This window comes from Phlebotomus papatasi, chromosome 1 (assembly GCF_024763615.1).
Source record: "Phlebotomus papatasi isolate M1 chromosome 1, Ppap_2.1, whole genome shotgun sequence".
Classification (NCBI taxonomy): Eukaryota; Metazoa; Arthropoda; class Insecta; order Diptera; family Psychodidae; genus Phlebotomus; species Phlebotomus papatasi.
This window is the reverse complement of record NC_077222.1, coordinates 91,943,218-91,965,164: the sequence shown is the minus strand read 5'-3', so window position 1 is coordinate 91,965,164 and position 21,947 is coordinate 91,943,218. Positions and strand designations below refer to the sequence as shown.

The following is a 21,947-nucleotide window of genomic DNA, read 5'->3' as shown; positions in this document are numbered from 1 at the left end:
GGGCAGACTGTGATAAACAATTTTGTTCTTGATAACAAATAACTAGAAGCTTAATTAAAACAGAAGGTTTATCACGTGGTAAGTGGATGATGATATGATAATCCAACTTGGAAAATCCTTAGAAAGATTAATACAAAAATTAAAATCATCCAATTAATCGTTTTTAAGGAATTTAAATTTAAATATTCCATAAAACCCCTGCAAATAGGCAAAGTAGTATCAATTTCTCTTCCCGATAGCAAGTCTTTGACCAGAGGCATCTCTCCAATATATCCCACGTTGTCTAGTGGTTAGGATACCTGGCTCTCACCCAGGAGGCCCGGGTTCGATTCCCGGCGTGGGAAATCTTTTTTATTTTTTTTTTATTAGAATTATTTTTCCACAATTATTTTTTTAACACTCTGTAGGATTATCACAATCGATAAATGTGTGAAAAATTAATTAATTTCAGCTTGTTTTGAAGAAAATCCCTCAATAATACTTTTTGCAAAACTGCTTTTTACAGTGTATTGTTTTGATGACATTCACGTGTTTCCCGGTGCTTCTCGCTCATTGTTTTTCATCCTAAAAAAGCTAGAATTTGCTTGAATTAGTGTTTGAATATGGAGTTATCCACTAATAAAGTGTTCCTGAGGAAGACAAAGCGTGGAAAGATCCTGAAGGTAAGATATTTCGTTTTAAATCTTTCCCGGACAGATATTTGAGGTTATGTTCGGGGTGATTCCAGATTGTCCGGGAGCATTACCTCAGAAATGATATCTATTGCGGTTCAGAAGCATGTGAAATCTGCCCTCAAATGTCCCATGATAAAATCCTCTCCTCCTGCCCCAAGACCCAGAGTAGCTGTGTCAATTTTCCGCACTACATTGTTCCGGACACAAATGTTGTCCTGGATCAGATTGATGTGCTCCAGGAAAGTGTCCTGTGTGACATTGTAGTGCCTGGGATTGTGCTTGAGGAGGTGAAGAACAAGAGCTCTTCGGTGTACAAGAGATTCCGGGAGTTGTTCTCAAATTCTGGTAGGAGGATTTACACATTTGTCAATGAGCATCACAAAGATACTTTTGTGGAGCGTCAGGCTGGTGAGACAGTCAATGATCGCAATGATCGGGCTATTAGGAGGGCAATTGAGTGGTACAATGACCACCTGGAGCAGAGTCAGAAGGGGAAGAAAGGGGAGAAGCAGATTAAAGTGATTCTGTTGACTAATGACGCTGATAACTTGAGGAAAGCCCAGGAAATGGGCATTGTAGCCCTAACGATCGAAGAGTATGTGAAATCTCTGAAGGATCACCCGGAATTGCTAGATAAACTGGCTAAGAAATTTGAGGACACAGATGGGAACAAACCAGATCTGTTCCCTCTGCATCTGTCTCCCAGTCAAATCCACGAAGGAGTCTGCAGCGGGAAGCTGCTCCGGGGATCCTTCCAAAGATCAAGAGAGAATTACCTTGAGGGATTTGTTAATGTGGAAAATATGGACAAGTCCATTCTGCTTCAAGGACGAGAATCCCTCAATCGAGCAGTTGACGGAGATCTTGTAGCCGTCGAGCTCTTTCCGGAGGATAAATGGTCAGCTCCATGCGGAGTGATCATCCAAGATGACGCTGAAGATCCCGGGGATGTTGTAGAAGATGAAACTGGGCTGCTCAAAAGCCCTAAAGAAGTCGAAAAGGTTCCAACGGGAAGAATTGTGGGCATTATCCGGAGAAAATGGAGACAGTACTGCGGAATTCTTCAGCCCAGCTTGCTCCCAGGAGCCATTAGACACCTTTTCATCCCGGCTGAGAGCAAAATCCCCAAGATTCGCATTGAAACGCGGCAGGCGGAGAAGCTAGCCAGTCAGAGAATTATCGTGGCAATTGATCAGTGGCCAAGATACTCAAGGTACCCTTTGGGGCACTTTGTCAGAGCCCTAGGGCCCCTTGGGGACAAAAACACAGAGAATGAGGTGATTCTCCTCGAGCACGACATTCCGCACAGCAATTTCTCCGAAGAAGTCCTGAGCTTTCTGCCCAAGATGCCCTGGACAATAACTGACGCGGTAAGTTTCATATCTTTTTTTATTAATCTAAAAAGCTCCATCCAAACAATCCATACTGCGGAAATCCTCTTCAATGGTTGAGATTGTTGAGGCCCTTGGACTGTCCTCATTGAGATCTTCCTCCGTTTTCTCCCCAATCGATTCCAAAGTGGGACTAAAACGATTATTAGGATAAATTGACTTAAGTATTTTTCCACTGTCGTACACTGAGTGAGAGAAATCCGAAAAAGTTAAAATAACATTCCGGAAATGTTAATTCTACCCTGCTGTATTGATCCGAAATCGGTGTAAATATTATGCTTTTTAGGTGTATTAGGGGTTAAAGTTACCCTTCTTTCATGATCATTTTAGCCTTAAAAATATGTAAAATTAACATTGAAAATTGTTGATATAATTTTACACCTAAAAAGTGTTAAAGTTATGAGGAAAAAAAGTTAATCGCACCCTCTTTTTTTTCAGTGTAGTAATAAACCTCCTGCGTAAGCTCCATCCTTAAAAAATTTAGACCACGCCCCTACAATTTTTTTTTTAAATTTATTATTTTTATTTTTAATATGAGGTATCAAATCGAAAACGCTTATAATCTAGGAAAGAAATCTTTGATAAGAAAAATTAAAACTTTGAGTTTTTTCCCCGTAAAAATTGTCTTTTGTGATGACAAAATAAAATTTTATTTTTCCTTCGCAGAACATTTCCATCAATCCTAATTCAGTATTTTTATTTTTCATCAGAATAAATGTAATAGGGGGCGTGTCTTAATTTTGGTGGGTGGAGCCAACATGCCAAAAAATAAATAAAATCTAGACAAAAATTTCGATTTTTTTCCATTCTTTCTTGAATGAACATTAAAGCAGCAAATAAATAAAAATTTTGCGAAAAGTACTGCATGATTTTACATGTAATTTTTATATTTTTCGTATACAGTATTTTTCTCAAGGTAGTGACCATTTTTTTAAAGGGAGATTGCCGTTTTTTAACATCAAGTAACTGGTGGTTTGATTCCAAGATTTCTAACATTTTCGTTACTTCTTAATTTGAAAGTGATTGAACAGAATCTGTTCGCTTGGTACGTAATCCCAAGAAGTTTGTGTTTATGCACAGAGAGCGACAATCAGAACAAGTGACTCCCAACCACAATTTTCTTAATCATTTTCTTAACCACAAAACTTCTTAATAATGCCCAAAAATTTTTTTTATACTCCTCTTTTACAAAAAGGAAGAATCATATCTTATAATAAAAATTCAACTACGGGATTCTGGCTCCCTGTGGCAGCCAGAATCCTTAGAGCAATAATCCTGAAAACCAAAATGTCGAACGTCAAAATCTGGAAACCCAAAATCCCAAATGAAATAAAAAAAACATTAAAGGAGTGGCTATGATCACTGTGACAGTCTCACGAATTCGGGATTTTCGCTTTCGAGATTTTGATTCTTTCACGATTTTGACTTTCGGAATTTTAGCTTTCGGAATTTTGGCTTTTTCGGAATTTTGACTGTGGAAATTTATGCTTTCCAGGTTTTCATCCTTTCTAGATTTTGGCTGTGAACATTTTGGCTTTTGGGATTTTGGTTTTATGGGTTCCAGCTTAATGTATTCTGGTTTTCAAGACTGTTGCCTCTTTGGAACTTCGGTTTTCGGGATTTAGGCTGTTAATGTATTGACTCTCCTGATTTTAATTTTCTCAATTTTGGCTTTCGAGATTATGGTTTTCGAATTTGAGCTTGCGGAATTTTGATTTTCAGGATTTAAGCCTTTGTTGGATTTTGGCTTTTGGGATTTTGATTTTCTGAATTGTAGCTTTCGAGATTTTGGCTCTTTTATGATTTTGACTTTTTGAATTCTGCCTTTTTCGGAATTTTGACTTAGGATTTTGTTCTTCAGGATTTTGGCTTTTTGGGATTGTGGCCTTTAGGAATTTTAGCTTTGGGAATTTTCGGCTTTTCGGAATCTTGGGTTTCCTTGGCTCCCGGTATTTTTGTTTTCTAAATTTTGGCTCTCTAAGTTTTGCCTCTATAGAGATTTGGTTTTTCAGAATTTTACTTTCAGGATTTTGGCTCTCGGATTTTGATTTTCAGGGTTTCAGCTTTTGGCATTCTAGTTTTCGAGATTTTAGCCTTTTCGGAATTTTGGATTGTGGTATTTGGGCTATGGCGATTTCAATTTTCGGAATTAAATTCGAAATTTTAGCTATATAGGGATTTTTACTATCGGATTTTTTTTATTTTTCTGCATTTTGGCGTTCGATATTTTGTTATTTTGAAATTTTTGGGAATTTAACGTTTTCGGGGTCTTAGCTTTTGGAAATTTTTGCTTTCGGGATTTGGCTTTCTAAATAGTGGCTCTCTTGGATTTTGGGTTTTTGGGATTTTAATGTTCAGGATTTTGGTTCTCGGAATTTTTGCCTTTTCGGGATTTTGGTTATATTGGAATTTTGACTATCCGAATTTTGCTTTTTTCTGAATTTTGGCGTTCGGAATTTTGGTATTTTAGGATTTTGACATTTTAAGGATTCTGACTTTTAGAAATTTTTCCTTTCAGGATAGTGACTTTGTAGGGATTTTGATTTTTGGGATTTTAACGTTCGGAATTTTGGCTCTCGGAATTTTTGGCTTTTCGGGATTTTTGCTTTCAAGATTTCGGCCTTTGGGATTTCGTCACTCGGAATTGTGGCTCTTTCGGGATTTTGGATTTTGCTCTTTTGGCTTTCGGAATTTTGACTTTCGGGATCTTAATCTGAAACTCTTTCGTCCACATTCTATTTAGGTTCTATCGCAAAATAAAAATGTAACTTTCCAATTTTAAACATTTATTAAAATTTTCTAAAATGAAATCAATTAGAGAAAAATCATTTGTGGAAGTGACCTAAATGGCTCTTCTCATTATGCGCTTTGCCAAAATATCATACTTATTACAGTAAACTCTTGCATATAAAGAAACATCTAGAAACATATTGGTTTACGAAAAATTTTTGGAGGCAAAAATAATGGGACGTCTCTTCTGTAGCCCCACCCACTTTAGTAGAATGTTCTCAGCTTAGGCTTAATCGTCCTTTAAAATTGTCAAAAACTATGAACAAAAACACAAACAAAAAATCTAAGAAAATATTTGCTAATAGTCGCACTATTTTTGTAAATTATAGATGCCTCTAATGAGGGGGCGTGGTCTATTTTTTTCAGTGAAAGCTTGCACTCAGGTTCTGCCCACAATTTGTAAGCCAATGATTTATTTGTTCATTATTGTAATATCCTTGAAGTGGTCATTGAGAAATTTATAGAAAATGAACTGAGCTTCAGGAAGGGGAGTGGCCTAAGATTATATCAAGGCGGAGCTTACTCAGGAATTAAAATACCGGTGACTTTGGCCCTGCGGGTAACATTGAACTCCTTCTGTTCGTAAGCTATTCTTTATTCTTTACTTCTAAAACTTAAGAATGGTCTTTACAGATCCGATGTACTATGTCTGATTTTAAATATTAGACTTAAAGAAAAGCTCACGATTAGGAATGGATCAAAGTCATCCACGGAATTTTCGAAATTTTCAAAGTCAACTCACGTCAAATGCAGCACAATATCCCTCGAAGGAGGAGGCACAGAAATCCTTTTAGGGACTATAGTAAATTTCTTCTTCTCTTTCCTGGCCACTTCTTTGGATTTGGTGAGGAAGAGTTTCATATTGATGAGCTTTCTTTCCTGCTCAGAAACCACTGAATTTAATGCCGATAGATCGCGATTTCTCTCCTCAATTTCCGCATCAACGGCTTCAATTTGTGCCTGTAAATGTTCCAGGTTCTTCTGGATGTTTACAATCTCTCTCTTGATTCCGTGGAGCTCAATTACAAGGCTCTGCAGATGTTTTTCTCGCTTTTGGACCTCCTTGTCTGAGTACATTTCATTGAGCATTGATCGAAGCTGTTGAATGAACATCTCACACTTTTCTGCAATTTTATCTATCGTTTCGGTATTTTCCGGGATTGGGAAGTCTTCCTCGGGATTCAGGAGACTTACTAGTAAATCGATAATTTTGTCTACAATTGTTATCACGTCGTTATCCATTATTTCGAACGGGAATTTTGAGGGAGGAATGGGAGCGAATAAAAGTTTCGCTGACGACTGGATTTGACTTTGCAGGATGTGGAGAAACGGGTGGATTTGAGGGGGATTACGATCAGTTCTGTAGATCCTCCGGGATGTACAGATATCGATGATGCGCTGCACGCTAGGAGGATATCTGAGGATAGGGTTGAAGTGGGTGTTCACATTGCGGATGTGTCGCATTTTATAAAGCCAGGGAATGCTCTGGACAGAGAAGCTTCCCTAAGGGCTACCACGGTTTATTTGGTAGAGAAGAGAATTGATATGGTTCCGGAACTTTTGAGTTCCAATCTGTGTTCCCTCAGGGGAGGAGTTGAGAGATTTGCTTTCTCGTGTGTCTGGCAGTTGGACAATGAAGCAAATATCGTTGAGACGAAGTTTTTCAAGAGTATCATAAAATCAAAGGCGGCCTTGACTTATGAGGAGGCTCAGTTGATTATTGATGATAGCTCGAAGAAAGATGATTTGGCCCTATCACTGAGGGAACTCAATAGATTGGCCAAGATCCTCAAGAAGAGGAGAATTGACAATGGAGCTCTGGTTCTGGCATCTCCACAAATTCGTTTCCTGGTTGACAGTGAAACTCATGATCCAATTGACGTTGAGGCTAAGAAGAGCCTGGAAACCAATTCAATGGTGGAGGAATTTATGTTGCTGGCCAATATTTCGGTGGCTGAGAAGATTGAGAGGGAATTTCCGGAATTTGCAATGCTAAGGCGTCATCCGAAACCGTCCCAGACGAACCTAGAGACCCTGGTGAAGGCTGGTGAGAATCAAGGGTTCAAGATAAATACGAATTCAGGGAAGGAATTGGCCACATCGCTCGATGAAGCGATCAAGAAGGACAATCCCTATTTTAACACAATGCTAAGGATCATTGCCACAAGATGCATGAACCAGGCTGTCTACTTTATTAGCGGAACGCTCCAAAAGGAGGAATTTGCTCACTATGGGCTTGCAGTTCCCATTTACACTCACTTCACCTCGCCAATTCGTCGATATGCCGACGTGATTGTTCACAGACTCCTGGCGGCTTGTATTGGAGCCGATGGGACATATGCTGAGCTCCTGGACAAGCATTCCACGTCGGAACTCTGCAAGAACCTCAACTACCGCAATCGCATGGCTCAGTACGCAGGAAGAGCTTCTGTAGCCCTAAACACTCATTTATTCTTCCGTGGTAAGGCTCAAGAGGAAGAGGGATATGTTTTGCTGGTGCGAAAGAATGCCCTGCAAATTATTATTCCCAAATTTGGCCTCGAGGGCACCATCTACGTCAAAGACAAGGCAGGAAGGAATAAAACAGCTGCCAATTTCACCTACGACGAACACAATCAAACTCTTCAATGTGGAAAGATTATTTTCCATGCCTTCGATCCAGTCACAGTTCGCCTCAGTCTGGACACTACCAATGTTCAGCATGAGAAGCTTGTCTTTGACCTGGTGAAGCCACAAATCGAGGGATTCAATGTTCCCGTCAAGGAAGCCGAGAAGCGAAAGGAACCTCCAACAGAAGGAAAAAAGAAGACCAAGAAGGGCAAGAAATAAAGGTAAGTAAAACAAATTTTAACTGACACACCATTTTTTTTGTTGTTGAGAGATGCCTTAAAAATATAACAATAAGAGATAGAAATTTCTGGTAAATGCCATTTGTGGTACCAATTTTTGTTTTTCTGAAGATATCGCAAAATGTCCAGTTTTCTGCTTGAATTTAGTTTTTTTTGAGGCTTATGTACATGAAAAGCAAGATTTTTTTTGATGGATGAGGTGAGGGGATTTTCACATCTTCCGGAGGGTGAGAACGGGATCTGGGGCTGTCATTGCATAGCCGAGTTCTTGGAGAGCTCGCCGGATGTCTGTGAAAACGGATGCATCCTCAATTGTTGCTGGAAGAACCACTAATTTGTTCCGGGCAAAATCTGCCATGGATTTCCTCATGGTTTTGCCTGAAAAAAAATTAAACACATTCGAATGAATTGCGAATCTTGAAAGTAAAGACACAAACTGCCAATTTTATAGAAAGTGTCTTTGCTAAAAGAAATTCCTTGGAAACAAATTTTTTTGGAATCAATTTGTACCTAGAAAAGATACTTTTTGTTCCAAATAGTTTTCTTTACAGTTTCGTTACGAAATACAGTTACAATTTTGTTAGAGTTTTCTTTTGAAACCGTTTTGATACAGTGGAATGTCTACAAATTTGAGTTGATTTCGTTTTATACAAAATTTTTCCTGAAATTTGGAACAGAATTTGTTGCACTCGGCTGTTTTGTTCCCACTGTCAGGAACAAATTTGTACATATTTTTTATAACAATATTGTTCCTACATCTGTAACATATTTGTTCCAAAAATTTTCGGTGTCCGTGGACGAGGTAATTTTTGGAACGAAATTGTTAATCATATGGGGAATCTTTTTGTTCCCATTGTCGGGAACAAATCCGTGTAAGTGATTTCGTCTTACAGTTAAGGCCTATACTTCAGTCGAGATGGATTTCGGTGGCGAAAGTTCATAAGGAACATCAAATAAAAATCAACTTAAAGGTGTCTACACATTGAGAACAATTTTCGTCAAAAATTGCTTTTTTTGAAGGAAATTGGCTGCAGTGCTGTAGGCAGAAACGTCAAAATTCTGTCAAAAATGCAATTTTTACAAAAATTGCTCCCAATGTGTAGAGGCCTTAAGTGTGTATACAGACGCGTGCCTGACGAAATCATATGTGAGTGCTGGCAGCAAGAGGGGAAGGGAATCTCGAATTAAAAAAGTAAAACCATGTAGCACGAAAATTGCCACAGTTGAGTGTGAGAGGAGGGATACGATTTTATACTAGACGAGCTATTTTTTGGAACAAATTCGTTACTAATATTGGGTATCTTTTTATTCCTTCTAGCTAGAAGGTACAATTTGTCCCAAAAATTTTCAGTGTCCTTGGACGAGCTACATTTTGGAACAAATTCATTTAATATTGGGTGTCTTTTTGAGTCTCGTAAAATGAACAAGATTATGCCAAAAGTTCTAGTGTCCGTTCCGTGGACGAGCTAGTTTTTGGAACAAATATGTGCCGAAATTTTTTACCCTGTATTTGGAAAAAATGGAGGTCGTTAACGAATATTAAAACTGAATTTCAAAGATTCAAATTTAATTTTCCAAGGTGCACAGCGACCAAAGTTAGCTGAAAAAGCAGCGTTTCCAGCATATTTTTGCTGAGGCGATCAACAAAAATATGCTGACCGGTCAGCAGTTCTCAAACAAAAAGTTCTAATCGAATATACGGAAATTGCAATATTTCGCGAGTGTCGTTTTAAGGTTAGCAGAATTTGATGCTCGCTGCGTGGTAAAAACTTTCGGCCACTGATCGAAATATTGGAATAAATTTACTTTGGAACAATTTTGTTTTTGGAACAAATACATACAAATTTGTCCCAAATAGATACAAATTTGTCCCGAAAATTTTGGTGTCCGTAAACGAGCTAATTTTTGGGTGCCGAAATTTTTTACCGTGTGGATGCACTCACAGCTGGAGTTTGATACTCCAAAAGTGTCTCTGCTAAAAAGTTAATGAAACTACATTTCCACAAAATGTCGTTGATGTTTCAGGTATTCAAACTCAATTTCGAATTTTCTAACTACGTTTTCTGACTATTTTGGCAAAATTTATTAAATAACCTCTGAGAAATGCTGTCTAAGGAGATAGTGATTTGTGAAGGGATAACGAGAAATAATATTTATGAGCGTCACTGCTTTGATTTTTTCACAATAAAGTGAAGATATTGGTACCAGGCGAGAAACTTTCCAATTCGAAACGAGAAGTAAAAATGCCTGGTGTTTGGCTTTCGAAATCAATTTTCGAAGATCTTTTCTTTTGCAGAAACTGTGAAAGCGGCTGTGAAAGCATGGAATGCAGCGTTAATGATCGAAAATTCAAACTGAATATCAAATATTCAAATTCAGTTTTTGCGTGAAAGTACTTGAGTGACTACTTAAGTGAAAATTGCTACTGTTGACACATGAAACACTTTGAAATTCGAATGAAATTCGAAACATGAGCCGTTATGTGGAATTATGAACTCAATTTTTTTTTTTTGATTTTTAAAACGATGTTCGAATTTTTCGTCTTCGAACTTAAACTTTGTCATTAATGTTCGAAAATTAAAACTGAATTTTCGAACTTAAAAGTTGTTTTAAGGATATTCTGAAAGGTTATCTCGTGAATTAAACCTTAGATTAGAACAAGGATTATTGCGAACGACAATGATGTCCTTTTCATGAATTTATAGACTTTTGTGCAACTCGTCGGTTTAAATTTTCGAATTTTCAACGGGTTTTTAGTTAAATCTGATATACCTTCGAATCGGTACAGTAAAAATCCTATAAATGTCAACCTAAGAGAGCTCTCAAATCGGAAAGATTATTACAGAAAGTAATGATTCCTAACGTTCAGTAATAACCTTCCCGATTTGAGAGCTCTCTCCGGTTGAGGTTTTTTCTGTACCGATTGGAAACTATAGCAAAGAGAACTTACCTAAAAGCCAGCGCGCTGGAAGTTCGAACGTTTAAACTGACGAGTTACATAAAAGTGAGCAAGTTCATGAAAAGAACATTTATTTTATTAAAACTGCGATTGAAACGTTCTCCCATCTTAAAATTTCAAAAGTTTAAACAAACATTTAATTGTTGCAGGAAACGTATACACACGTTGACATTTTTGACGATTGAAGTTTTAAGAATATCGAAAATTCGAAATCGAAGAAGAGTTAGCGCTAAAACGGCGAATATATGAACTTGCACTTTAGACTTCAGTAGATTTTCGAATAGATTTGGTTTGGCTTTGTCTCTTCGAAAGGTTATTACTGAACGGTACCATTGTGTAGCTGACTATTTGAATTCGGACTAAATTTTAAATCATTCCAAAAATCGTATGTAACCTCGCTATTAAATGATTTCAAATATTAAGAAGAGAAACTCAGGTTTCAAGGATCAGAGTGTGCTATTCAGGTTTTGTCTGTCCCACTCGTCCTTAACGGGTTAACTTTTCGAACTCCCAACAAGTTTTTAGGTAAGTTCAATCTGATATACCTTCGGATCGGTACAGTTTAAACCTGAACCGAAGAGAGCTCTCAAATCGGAAAGGTTATTACATAACGTGATAGGTCAGATCAAAGAAAGGTATTCTTTCTCGTTTTTCTTTTTCCTTTCTTCTCTGTTTTATTATTTTCTGATTTTCTTTCTTTTTCAAACCATGTAAGAGGGGCGGACCCTATTGGTATTGATTGAAATAAATAATAATAATAATAATATTCCGCGTCGAACAGGCTTTCTAAACTCTATGGATCAGTGGGTAATTCATAAATAATTTCTTGGCAGAAGCCTCGATCATGGTCTTAAGCAGTTGTCCGCGATAAGCTTTCATCTACAGGAAGGGACCCACTTCAACTCTAAACTAATATTGTAGGTTTTCCAGAAAATGTCAAAGTAGCAAACGCGTCGTTACTCTCCTCTGCACTGCAATCTTAAGATTGCCTTTAGGTAAAAGAACGTTAAGAATTTATGAATAAGAACGTAACGTTAAGAATTTATGACCTTAAAATAAAGTTATTCACTCTTCGGAGTTTTGATGAGTGTCTAACGAAAGGCACGTGTTTTCGCTAAAGCATACAGGACTTACCCGATCTTGTTCGTGGAAGAGCCTGAACTCGGGCAACAAGTCTGAAGGCCGCTATTGGTCCGATAACTTCTCGAATGATCTTAATCAGTTCGACAGAAAGTTTATTAGAAGGTTTGGTGACATCTGCGAACAAAATCAGATGTTAGTATGATCCCATGGAGAAAACTTAAACCCTAATGCCATAGACACCCTTACGACTTAAGCTGAGAGACGGCTTAACGTATTTGTAATTAAAATAATGGTCCGATTACATTTCCATCTGTTTCTGACTAATCCGTCTCTCGGCTTAAGCCGAGAAACGGTTTAGTTAGTGGGAAACTGATGGGATTTTAGGCAAGTCATTATTTTGATTATAATTGTGTTAAGTCGTAAGTGTGTCTAGGGCATAACCCACCGTTCTTCGTAACGTAAAGACAAAGGGGAACTTCTCCTTTTGTGGGTTCAGGAACTCCAAAAACAGCCGCATCTCCAACATCCGGGTGCCTGAGGACAGCATCCTCAAGGCTGGATGTTGAGATTCTGTGACCGGCAACGTTGATCACATCGTCATCTCGTGCTGTTACAAAGATATATCCACTCTCATCTTTGTACCCAGCATCCATTGTGTCGTAGTATCCGGGATACTTCCGAAAGTAGATTTTGTCAAAGAGGTCGGGATTTTTGTAGAGATTGGACATGTTGCCAGGAGGAAGGGGTAGCTTGATGGCAATACGACCGAGTTCGTTGGGTTCGGCATGAGAACCATCTGGTAGTAAGACTTCAACTGCAAGGGATCAGGTGGAGTTATCTAGATGGTTGATTTAGAAAAAGTAATAGGCCTTACCTTCGTAGCCAACGTAGGGGAGACCTGTTGTGAATTTTGGAGGATTGAGGCTGTGGTTGTAGCCTAGGCAAGTGGCTGTAATGGCTGATCCGGTTTCAGTTTGCCACCAGTGATTGAGAACTGGAACTTTGAAGACATTTTCCATCCACAGCTTAGTCTCCAAGTCACAGTGTTCCCCGGCTATGAAGATGGTCCTCAAAGATTTGAGGCTATACTTTGAGCCGCACTTTATCTCAGGATCTACTCGACGGATAACTCTAAAGGCTGTTGGGACTGAAAAGATTGCGTTAACTTTGTGTTGTTCGATGATACGAAAGTATTGGCCGGGATCTGGAGTACGATCCGGTTTTCCCTCGTACATCACTGATGTGCATCCATGAAGGAGGGGAGCGTAGCAAATGTAGGAGTGTCCTACAACCCAGCCTAGATCCGATGCAGCCCACCAAACATCATCCGGCTGAATGCCGTAGATTGAGGTACAGGTGTAGGCTAGAGTGACTAAATGTCCTCCAGTTGGACGCTGGACTCCCTTGGGTTTGTCCGTTGTACCCGAAGTGTACAGAATGTACAGAGGATCACTTGCCTCAACGGGAACACATTCGGCTTTTTCTCCCAAAGTCATAACTTTTTCCCAGAGAATATCAGTTTTGGGATCTGTAGGAGACTGTAAGACATTAGCTCTCTGAAAGATCACATTGCAAACGGGCTTCCACGATGACATCTCAATGGCATCGTGCAAAATGTCCAAGTAACTGAAAGGGAACATAAAATCAACAACTTAGAATTTCATAACATTTCCCCTTATTTAGCATCAATCTCACGGGATTATTTTATTGGGTTCAACCCCACAGTCTGCCGCAATAACAACCTTAGGTTCAGCATGTTCAATTCTGGTGCAGAGTTCACTGGCAGCAAATCCTTATGGTCAAAAATGAACCGAGAAGATCAAAATACAGACACATAAAAAAATACATGACAATGCTTCAGTGGAGTTGTCTCATTAAAAAGAAAGAAAATTATCAATTCCATGACTATGTGTCGCAATTGTTGGGGAAGTTTCAATGGTTCCCGGGGTCATTGAGAAACCTATGGCGCAAAATTTACAAGGCAAATCTTTTTCCAAGGGGGGGAAATACACGCACACACCGCAATTGCGACTCAAAGTTATTGTTTATACGCAACAGTTATTGGAATAGTTCGTATAGGACATTGATGGGACTCACCTCCAAAAACAACTGAATGGATGGCACCTAGGCGAACTGTTGCCAGCATTGCCATGACTACTTCGGGTATCAGGGGCATATAGATCACCACTCGGTCACCTTTCTGGACCCCGAGTTGACGCAAACCACCAGCAAGACTACTGACTTTGTCGTACAACTCCTGATAGGTCACTTTGCGGACTGTATTGGTCATAGGACTGTCGTGGATTAGGGCTACTTTGTCTCCCTTTCCAGTCAGAACATGGCGATCGATGCAGTTATAGCAGGCATTTAAGTAACCTCCAATGTACCTGAAAAATGATTTTAAGATCATAAGGATTCCAAGAGAAATTCTCTTATTCTAGATCAGGCCTGAGCTAAAAGAAAAGCCGAAGTGAATTTGGTGGTGCCTGTTGTCATTCTTCGAAATGCCGCGAAAATTCACGTAGAGAAAATGAGAGTTTTTTTTTAATGTGAAAATTGTTTAATTCCTTAGAGTTAAGGGAGTTAAGTCATTTTCACAAGAAAATCCTTTTAGTAATTTAATTTAGTTGAATACAGTTATTTGGGTTAATTGTAAATAATTGTCGATATTACAACAAAAACATTGGGATGAAATTTTGAGCTGGAAGACTCATATTCTTTTGAGCTGTCCCAAAATTCAGGATAGGTTTTGAGAAAAACCCTTTTGTGCAATACTATTTTGGTTAATAAGTAATCCAAAAATACATATTACAAGAAGGGACACAACCCGCTAATAAGGATAAAATAGAGATGAAAATATTTTGTCGCATTTCAGAGATTTTTTGCAACGGCAGCGCCGCCAGAGGTTTGTCAATCGCGATTTAAGAACTTTCCATTTGAAGTGATATTTGCATTTAATTTCTTTGTACTTCTGCAAGATTCATGTAAAAGGATGTGTAGTGAATAGCTATCCGTCTTCCGACAAAGATATCAAGAAGACATTTTCTTTCTATATGAGTTTTTATGTCTGTTATGTCTTTTTGGCGCAAAAATATTTATCATGGCACCGTGAATGATCGGGATTAGTTTACCACGTTTACCAGAATGGCTACAGTAGACTCTCACTCAATCGGCTCTTTCTCAATTGGTCGACAAATTTTGTTGACAATTTTCACGTTTAATTATGAAGCTAATTCGCTCAAATTCGCTGTAGTTCTTCCTATTTTATCGTGATTCTGTATAATTGAGCGCTTTTTGTGGAATTTACAAAGGCTTTGACGCTCAATTCTATCGCTAAACCGGATGGCATTTTGCCCCATGTTCCCGATTGAGAGAGAGTCTACTGTATCTGTAATTTCCATTAAAATTATCAACACAAAATTTCCGATATTACACGACTTTTAACGAGCATATGTCTGTTCTAGATGACTGGTCAGTTTTTTAGTAAATTTATTCAGTGATATGAGAATACTCTTAGGTCTAAATTTTATCAAGGAAAATTTGTGTCATTCGACCCTAGATTGTCAGTGATCCTGGTTCATTTTTTCATGGAATATATTTCTGTGAAAAAGACTTGCCGGCGCATTCCCTCTTTGTGATTTATACGGGTTTCAGATCTAAGGTTTAGCTTTTATAATTTCTTATAAAACAATATTTTTGGGAATATTTTGACCTGGAATTGAAGATTAAGGGCAAATGATCCATTAGATTTTGAAAATCTATAAAAATTGATTGTTATATAGGAATTCGAGACCTTTGGGAACTAAGCTAAACCTCCAGTGTGAAACAGGCGTTAAAGGGTATTCAATGATTTAATTAAAAGTAGTGTACAATGTCCTCAAAAAGCTGAGGATGCTGAGTTGCTGGAGGGTTCTGGCAAAGAGTTGCCAGGACTGGAGGAGGTTCGTGCGACAAGACCGACAGGTAAGTGTACCGTAGATGAGGGTAACATTGCACTCCTGTTTTTTGAAAGTTTTCTTTAATTCTATCACTCAAGGATGATCTTTAGACCATTCGTATTGGGCCTATTGGGCCATAGGGCTGCTAAACCTTATACGGGCTTCAGATCTAATGCCCTAGACACACTTACGACTTAAGCCGAGAAGCGATTTAGTGAAAAATGATGGAAATGTAGTTTAACCATTATTTCTAATATAATTACGCTAAGCCGTCTCTCGGCTAATCCTCATGTCTGTCCAGGCCCTAAGGCTTAGTCACATGGCTTAACATTTTCAGTTTCTTAACCCTTTAAGGACGAGTGGGACACCGGTGTCCCAAAAACAAAAACAATTTTGTTTGACTATAGAAAGTTATTTTGTCCTCTAAACAGTCCGAAAAATTGGTTTTTATTTTTGGAACACCGGTGTTCCATTCGTTTTTAAAAGGTTAACAGTCAAGATTAAAAACAACAATGACTTAAAAATGAATTTTTAAAGGCAAATTACCTATTAAATTCTGAACATCCAATAAAATTAGCTGATATTTAAAATTTTAAGACGATCGGGAACTAGGCTAAACCTCTAGTTTGAAGACCGTTTTGGGTTTGAAGCCCATATAAATCAGTATGGGAAAGCTTTAATTTTGACATTTAAATGTAATTTAAGACTTTAGGCTTTTGGATCTTAAAATTGAAGAGCGAATTATTTATTCCGCGTTAAAGGCTAATTATGCATAATTTATTCCAACCTTGCGTCGATTTTTTTGCTTTTAAAGGTTTAAAAGGTTCTTCCGAGTAGGTTTGAAATTAAAGAAAACTTAAATTCTCTTCATTATGACGTTTCATGCGGTTTATAGCTTTTTGGAGTTCTAATTCAGGTTGTACTTCTTTAATTAACTTCATCCAAAGATTTCGCACAAAAACATAACTTCACAGGCTATTACTGTCTTCGGGATATTATATACAGAGAGACCTAAGGAAATCGCAAATCCAAATGGTTTTCTTTAAATTTTGCTGTTCAACTTATTAATATTAAAAATTAAATTTTTGTTTTCAAATTAAAAAGACACAAAAATTGATCGAATTCTATAAAATCAAAATAAAACATATTCAGAAACGAAGGGCAGTTATCATTTTAAAAATTAGTTGTTTGAGCATACATGAAAAAGATAAAAATAACAAAAAATTGAAAACTAGACGTTAAACAGCATTGAAAAGTTGAAATGCCTAAAAAATAATAATCTACAAAATAAAATTTAGTATACAAAGAACGTTAAATTTCTTGCTTTTTACTGCTCGAACCACGCACAGAGAGCAGTATATATAATCCCTCGATTTTTTTCACCACCCCCCCCTTTCCGGGTACACTTTTCTCGACAAATCTTCGTGTTTTAGACTATTTCTGAGAAATGATGTTACGTTGTGTGTCTGTCTGTCCTTTACCACGCCTAGAGCCCATACAGTTACAAATAGTGACTTAGGGATCTTTAGAGGACCCCCCCCCCATAAATCAACCCTGGGACCATTAACATTCCCCACATTTTCTCTTCAGTCTACCCCTTCAAAAACTAGAGAAAAGGGGTTTTCTCTACCCCTTCAAAACTATGTTTTTTAGATTGCCCAGATTATCCAGACGTACATTTCGGCCTGATACGAAAATACCCTTGAATCATTACTAATCACAATTTTTCAAGGTCAAAAGTTAAAAAGACTCTAGAGAGCGTATTTCTCAACTGAATGGTCTCATGTTTCGGCTCGTTGGAAAGGTCTTGGAATTTCTGATAAAACTGAACCGATTACAATCGGTTACGTTGAGAACCGATGATTAACTGGTTTTATAACTGATAACTAATTTTTATCCTAAATTCAATTAAATTACTCTTAAGATAGTTTTGGGAATAATTTGAGTGATTTATAAATCGATTGTAAACTGTTATGAACCGATAAGTAATTTTTATCTGAAAATCATTTTTATTACTCTTATAAGGTAAGTGTGCCAAATTTCGGTATAGTTGCATGCAAGCGCGAAAGTCTCATGTTTGAAATGTAATATATTTAATAGAAATTGATTTTTTTCATTCCTTCTACTTAAGGAGTGTTGCTTAGAACCTTGTAGACAGTTTATCTTCTTTATTTACTTTAAAATCATTCTTAATACATTTTAAAATGAATAAAAATGTAGACATAGCTTTGGTCCCCTATTTCGGCCACCTTCATTCTCATAGTTCCTTGCTCTTCGAGAATTATTCAAATGTCTTTTTCACGACATCTCGTTTGTCGAAGCTACATTTTTTGTTATTCTTTTGTATTGTATAATCTCTGGAGTATGTAAAAGCTAAAAATTCATGAAAATTCGAGGAATAAAAAAGGTGGCCGAAATTGCAAGCTGGCCGGAACTTGGCACTCTTACCCTAACTATTTTCGGGGATCTTTTGAATGATTTATAGATCGGCTTAAATCAGTTGGGAACCGGACAACGGTAGCATCTACTGCTTACTATAGCATTTAAGTCACGAGCAATTCGCAAAGCCTGGGCCGCTTTGACACTATTTATTACGAAAAATATTAAAATTTTACCGATTTTATCCTAAATCCTTTTTTGGAATCAATGCTAATGGCTCCGGTACACCTTTTAGATCAGGAAAATTTCATGAAATCGAAATTCACATCCTTTTCCATCTCAAATTGTTGGTATAAGTCTATCCTATTCTTTCGCACTCTTTTTCTTCTTTTGAATATCACATTAAATTTAATTTAGTTCAGCCCAATTTTGAGACCGAAAGAGTGGAACAGACTTATGCAAATCTTTTGAGAAAGAAAGAGATTTGAATTTCAACTTTACGAAATTTTCCTGATCTAAAAGGAAAAAGAATGAAAATTCCGGGAAATTTCAAGATAATTCCAAAATTCACTACTCTTGAGTCCTAAAAATATTATTTAAGCATTCGTTTCCAAATTGTAATTTACATTGAATTAAGAAAAGCGTTGGAATTATTTTAAAATGTTTCATAATATTTTTTGTTTTCTTTTATTGGTAAAGCAAATTGAAAAATCTTTATTTTGACATAGTTCTTAAACTCATAATTGATAATGGTATTAGTGTTTTGATACACAATTAAGTCCTGATCCGGACAGCCATACGGATTTGGTATAATAGTCTCTTAAATATTCCACTTCACGCTAGCAATCTCTAAATTGCAAAATATACAACCATCAGGAGCTTTCAATCGTTTCGTCTTGGAGACTTGAAGTAAGTTAGATTTTATGAACAAATACGAATAGATAAAGTAATAAAAAAGGCTTTCTGTTTATGGTAAGCTTCTTATAGCTTATATATAATAATTCCTGAGCCAATCCCAAACTTCACCATTAAAGATTTAGAGTGAAAAATAACTTTACACATTTATAATTCAGCAAATTATTAACCATTTATTAAAATGACGAGAAAAAGAATTACGTGATAATAAGAGCACCTTAAAAACCGCGTTAAAACCCTCACATCCCCTTAAACCCTTCGATCGCTCAGAATAAGAAACGAATAACTCGCAGTAGGCAAATTTTACAGGAGACCGATTTGAAGCTGACATTTTACATGCAGAGTATAGGATTTTTGAGATTTAAAATCTCTGTAACTTTGAAAATAATTATCATTCAAATATAATATTCACAAGGAAGGCAAAGGGTATAAATAAGTGTCCAAAAAGCGAATAAAAAGATTTTTGTAAAAAAAAATCGCGTTATTCGACTTATATTCTGAGTCGTCGATACAAAAAAGTAATAGAGAAAACTGTCAAGAAAAACTTTATTTAAATTTGAAAATGTAAAAAAAATCTCAGCTAAAAAATTCTACAGTATATTATTTCATAAAGCAAAACATGAATAGGGATAATTTGGTTTGAGTCTTGGATACTTTCTTGTTATGGACACACCCAGAATTGTGTTATCTAGGGTCTCGACTAAAAAGGTAAATAGCACCTTCTTCTTTTACTTCTTCCTCTTCTTGAGTTAATCGATGATTATTTGAGGAATTTTAATATTCAATGGAAACCGATAAGGCGGTGAATATAGTGCAAAGAAGGCGGTAGCTTAGAAAATTCTGATTTCTCTTAAGCTTTCGAATCAGACTTCATGCTGACCTCAGTGGCCATTACGGGAGTCTGAACCGAAATAAGGTAATGTACCCTCAAGTCGACCGGTTCCTCGACTCGCCCGGTGATCAATTTTTGAATGATTTATGGTCAATTTCTATGAATTTGTCACTGATTCGTATTATTTATGGAATAATTGACCTATTAATGTTGTATCATACGCTATATATTCTAGCAAGTATAAATAAATTGAATAAATAACGCTACCGGTTGACATGATGGCACTTTACCTGATTTGGAAAAAATCTGGGGCGGAATGATAACTTTTCAACACTAATCGATAGTATCGTTAAATCTATATCTGTTAGATTCAGTGAATATCGACTTTTTACGCATTGTTGGGCCATTCATTGTGACATTTTTAAAAGAATGTGACTGTTTATAAATATCTATTTTAGTTACAGAAAGTGCTGCTATCGTTTAAATTTTTCAGAATCGACAGTCGATTGTGTCGAAAATAAGTTATCATGTCACCCCTGAATTTTCTAAGATGCCGTTTGTTTCTCCGAAGGTTGTCAGTTGCCATTTTTAGTATTACCCGTCGGAAAGTATTTAAATTATAATATGACCAGAATATTATGACTATCATTGCTTTGATATTCATCAGAATAAAGTGAACACTGATATTGTTGATACTTAAGACACTTTGGATTTTGAACTAGAAATCATATGAGCCACATTACGGAATGACCAAGAATTCAATATCTTTTCTTTGACTTTTGAAGCCGATCTTCGAATTTTTCGAACACTGGCCGTGAATAGCGCCAGTGCAGTAGTATTTTCTAAGTATATCGAAATTAGGCCTATTTGGCTTGTGTCTTGGCTAACCATTTTTTTTAATTCTAGCTGCTTTATTGATTGTATAATCATTTTCTTATCTATTAGTTTTATAATGCAAAATGAATTTCTTCATGACCACTGATTGTCGATATCTGCTTATTACTAACTGTTGAATTGTTAGTAAATTAATAAATATCTTCTAATTTTAATAGACTATTTAGAATAGATAGACTACTTAGAACATTTACATGGGTTTATCAATTCCACAAAAATACTTAAAGTTTCAAATTACATCACTTGTTAACGTAACACCCTTGACTTCTACCTGTTCTTTTTTTAAGCAATTTTAAATTCTTTTCCCCATTTGAAAGAACATTTAGAATATTAAGAAGGTTAAAAACGTTTTAATATTTTACCTATACACTGTTGTTAGCAAAACTGCATATTTTCTCAAGAAATTCCGCAAAGAAAAAAACAATTAAAAGTGATATCAATAGTATTGTACAATGTACTGCTTTAGCTGTCCTTTGACACCATTTCCTCAATTTGCCACCGAAAGACATTGAGTTGTTTTTTTTTTCTCTATTGAATTCAACGAGCGGTAATACTATTCAGTGCTCTAAATGTTTATACCATTTTTCAAAGAGAACTCTTTAAGATATTTAGCTCACCATTTGGTAAATGGGGGATTGGAGTGATCGAGAACCTTCTCAAAAGGTATATCCCAGTCAATCAATTGCTGTCCCAATTCTCCCCAAAATTCCTCGGGATTCTCAATGGATCTCCGATAGGTGTCCAGGTAGAGTTGATTGAAGACATCTGGATACTGAACTCCATCTAATTTGAGTGGTAAAATTTCCTCACATTAATCACTTAATTTAGAACACTTTTATAGCAGTAATAATTTTCCTCAGTGAACATACTTCCTTCGTATTGTGCAGAACAATTGCCATTTTGCTTATCTCCATCAAATGAACTTAACATGATGATCTTATTTAGTATTGAAAGTTCTTGTAAGACACAAAATATTCACACTATTTTTTTCTTCTAAAAAAAAATAAACAAACACTTCACTGAAATAAAATTTGGAGGGTATAATCTTGAGGATGAAAGTCACTAAATTTTATTACTAAATTATCCGTCTTACGTATAGATAGACAACCGACAGGGATTCTTTGCTTTTAAATTGAGTCCGCACGCCGTTAAATTTGTTGTGCAACTGACGTTCATAAGGCTAATGTATTGTCCAAGTACTTGATAATGTTTTCTCCGAAAAGGAATAGGTAAAAAATAAGTG

The 21,947-nt window shown here is 36.7% G+C and overlaps 2 protein-coding genes and 1 non-coding gene across 4 annotated transcripts in view; 2 read left to right on the top strand and 1 right to left on the bottom strand.

Moving 5' to 3' along the window:
- Window positions 1-272: 272 nt before the first annotated feature.
- Trnae-cuc (transfer RNA glutamic acid (anticodon CUC)) lies at window positions 273-344 on the top strand. Its single transcript has one exon. It is a non-coding gene; the product is annotated as a tRNA-Glu (tRNA).
- A 148-nt stretch (window positions 345-492) lies between these two features.
- The window catches only part of LOC129809744 (exosome complex exonuclease RRP44), a 63,391-nt gene continuing 41,936 nt past the window's right edge, over window positions 493-21,947 (top strand). For both annotated transcript variants that reach the window (XM_055859790.1, XM_055859789.1), the window contains exons 1-3: window positions 493-662; window positions 728-2,044; window positions 6,173-7,686. In XM_055859790.1, coding sequence (XP_055715765.1) covers window positions 603-662; window positions 728-2,044; window positions 6,173-7,684 — 2,889 coding nt within the window. In that variant the 5' untranslated portion in view covers window positions 493-602 and the 3' untranslated portion in view covers window positions 7,685-7,686. The remainder of the gene's footprint in view (window positions 663-727; window positions 2,045-6,172; window positions 7,687-21,947) is intronic.
- LOC129809745 (acyl-CoA synthetase short-chain family member 3, mitochondrial) lies at window positions 7,701-21,928 on the bottom strand. Its single transcript, XM_055859791.1, has 8 exons — window positions 21,574-21,928; window positions 21,322-21,487; window positions 13,844-14,133; window positions 13,442-13,538; window positions 12,621-13,372; window positions 12,192-12,560; window positions 11,798-11,920; window positions 7,701-8,082 (listed from the first exon to the last, which is right to left on the bottom strand). Exons 1-8 carry the CDS (start codon window positions 21,632-21,634, stop codon window positions 7,916-7,918), a joined length of 2,025 nt encoding a protein of 674 aa, XP_055715766.1. The 5' UTR covers window positions 21,635-21,928; the 3' UTR covers window positions 7,701-7,915.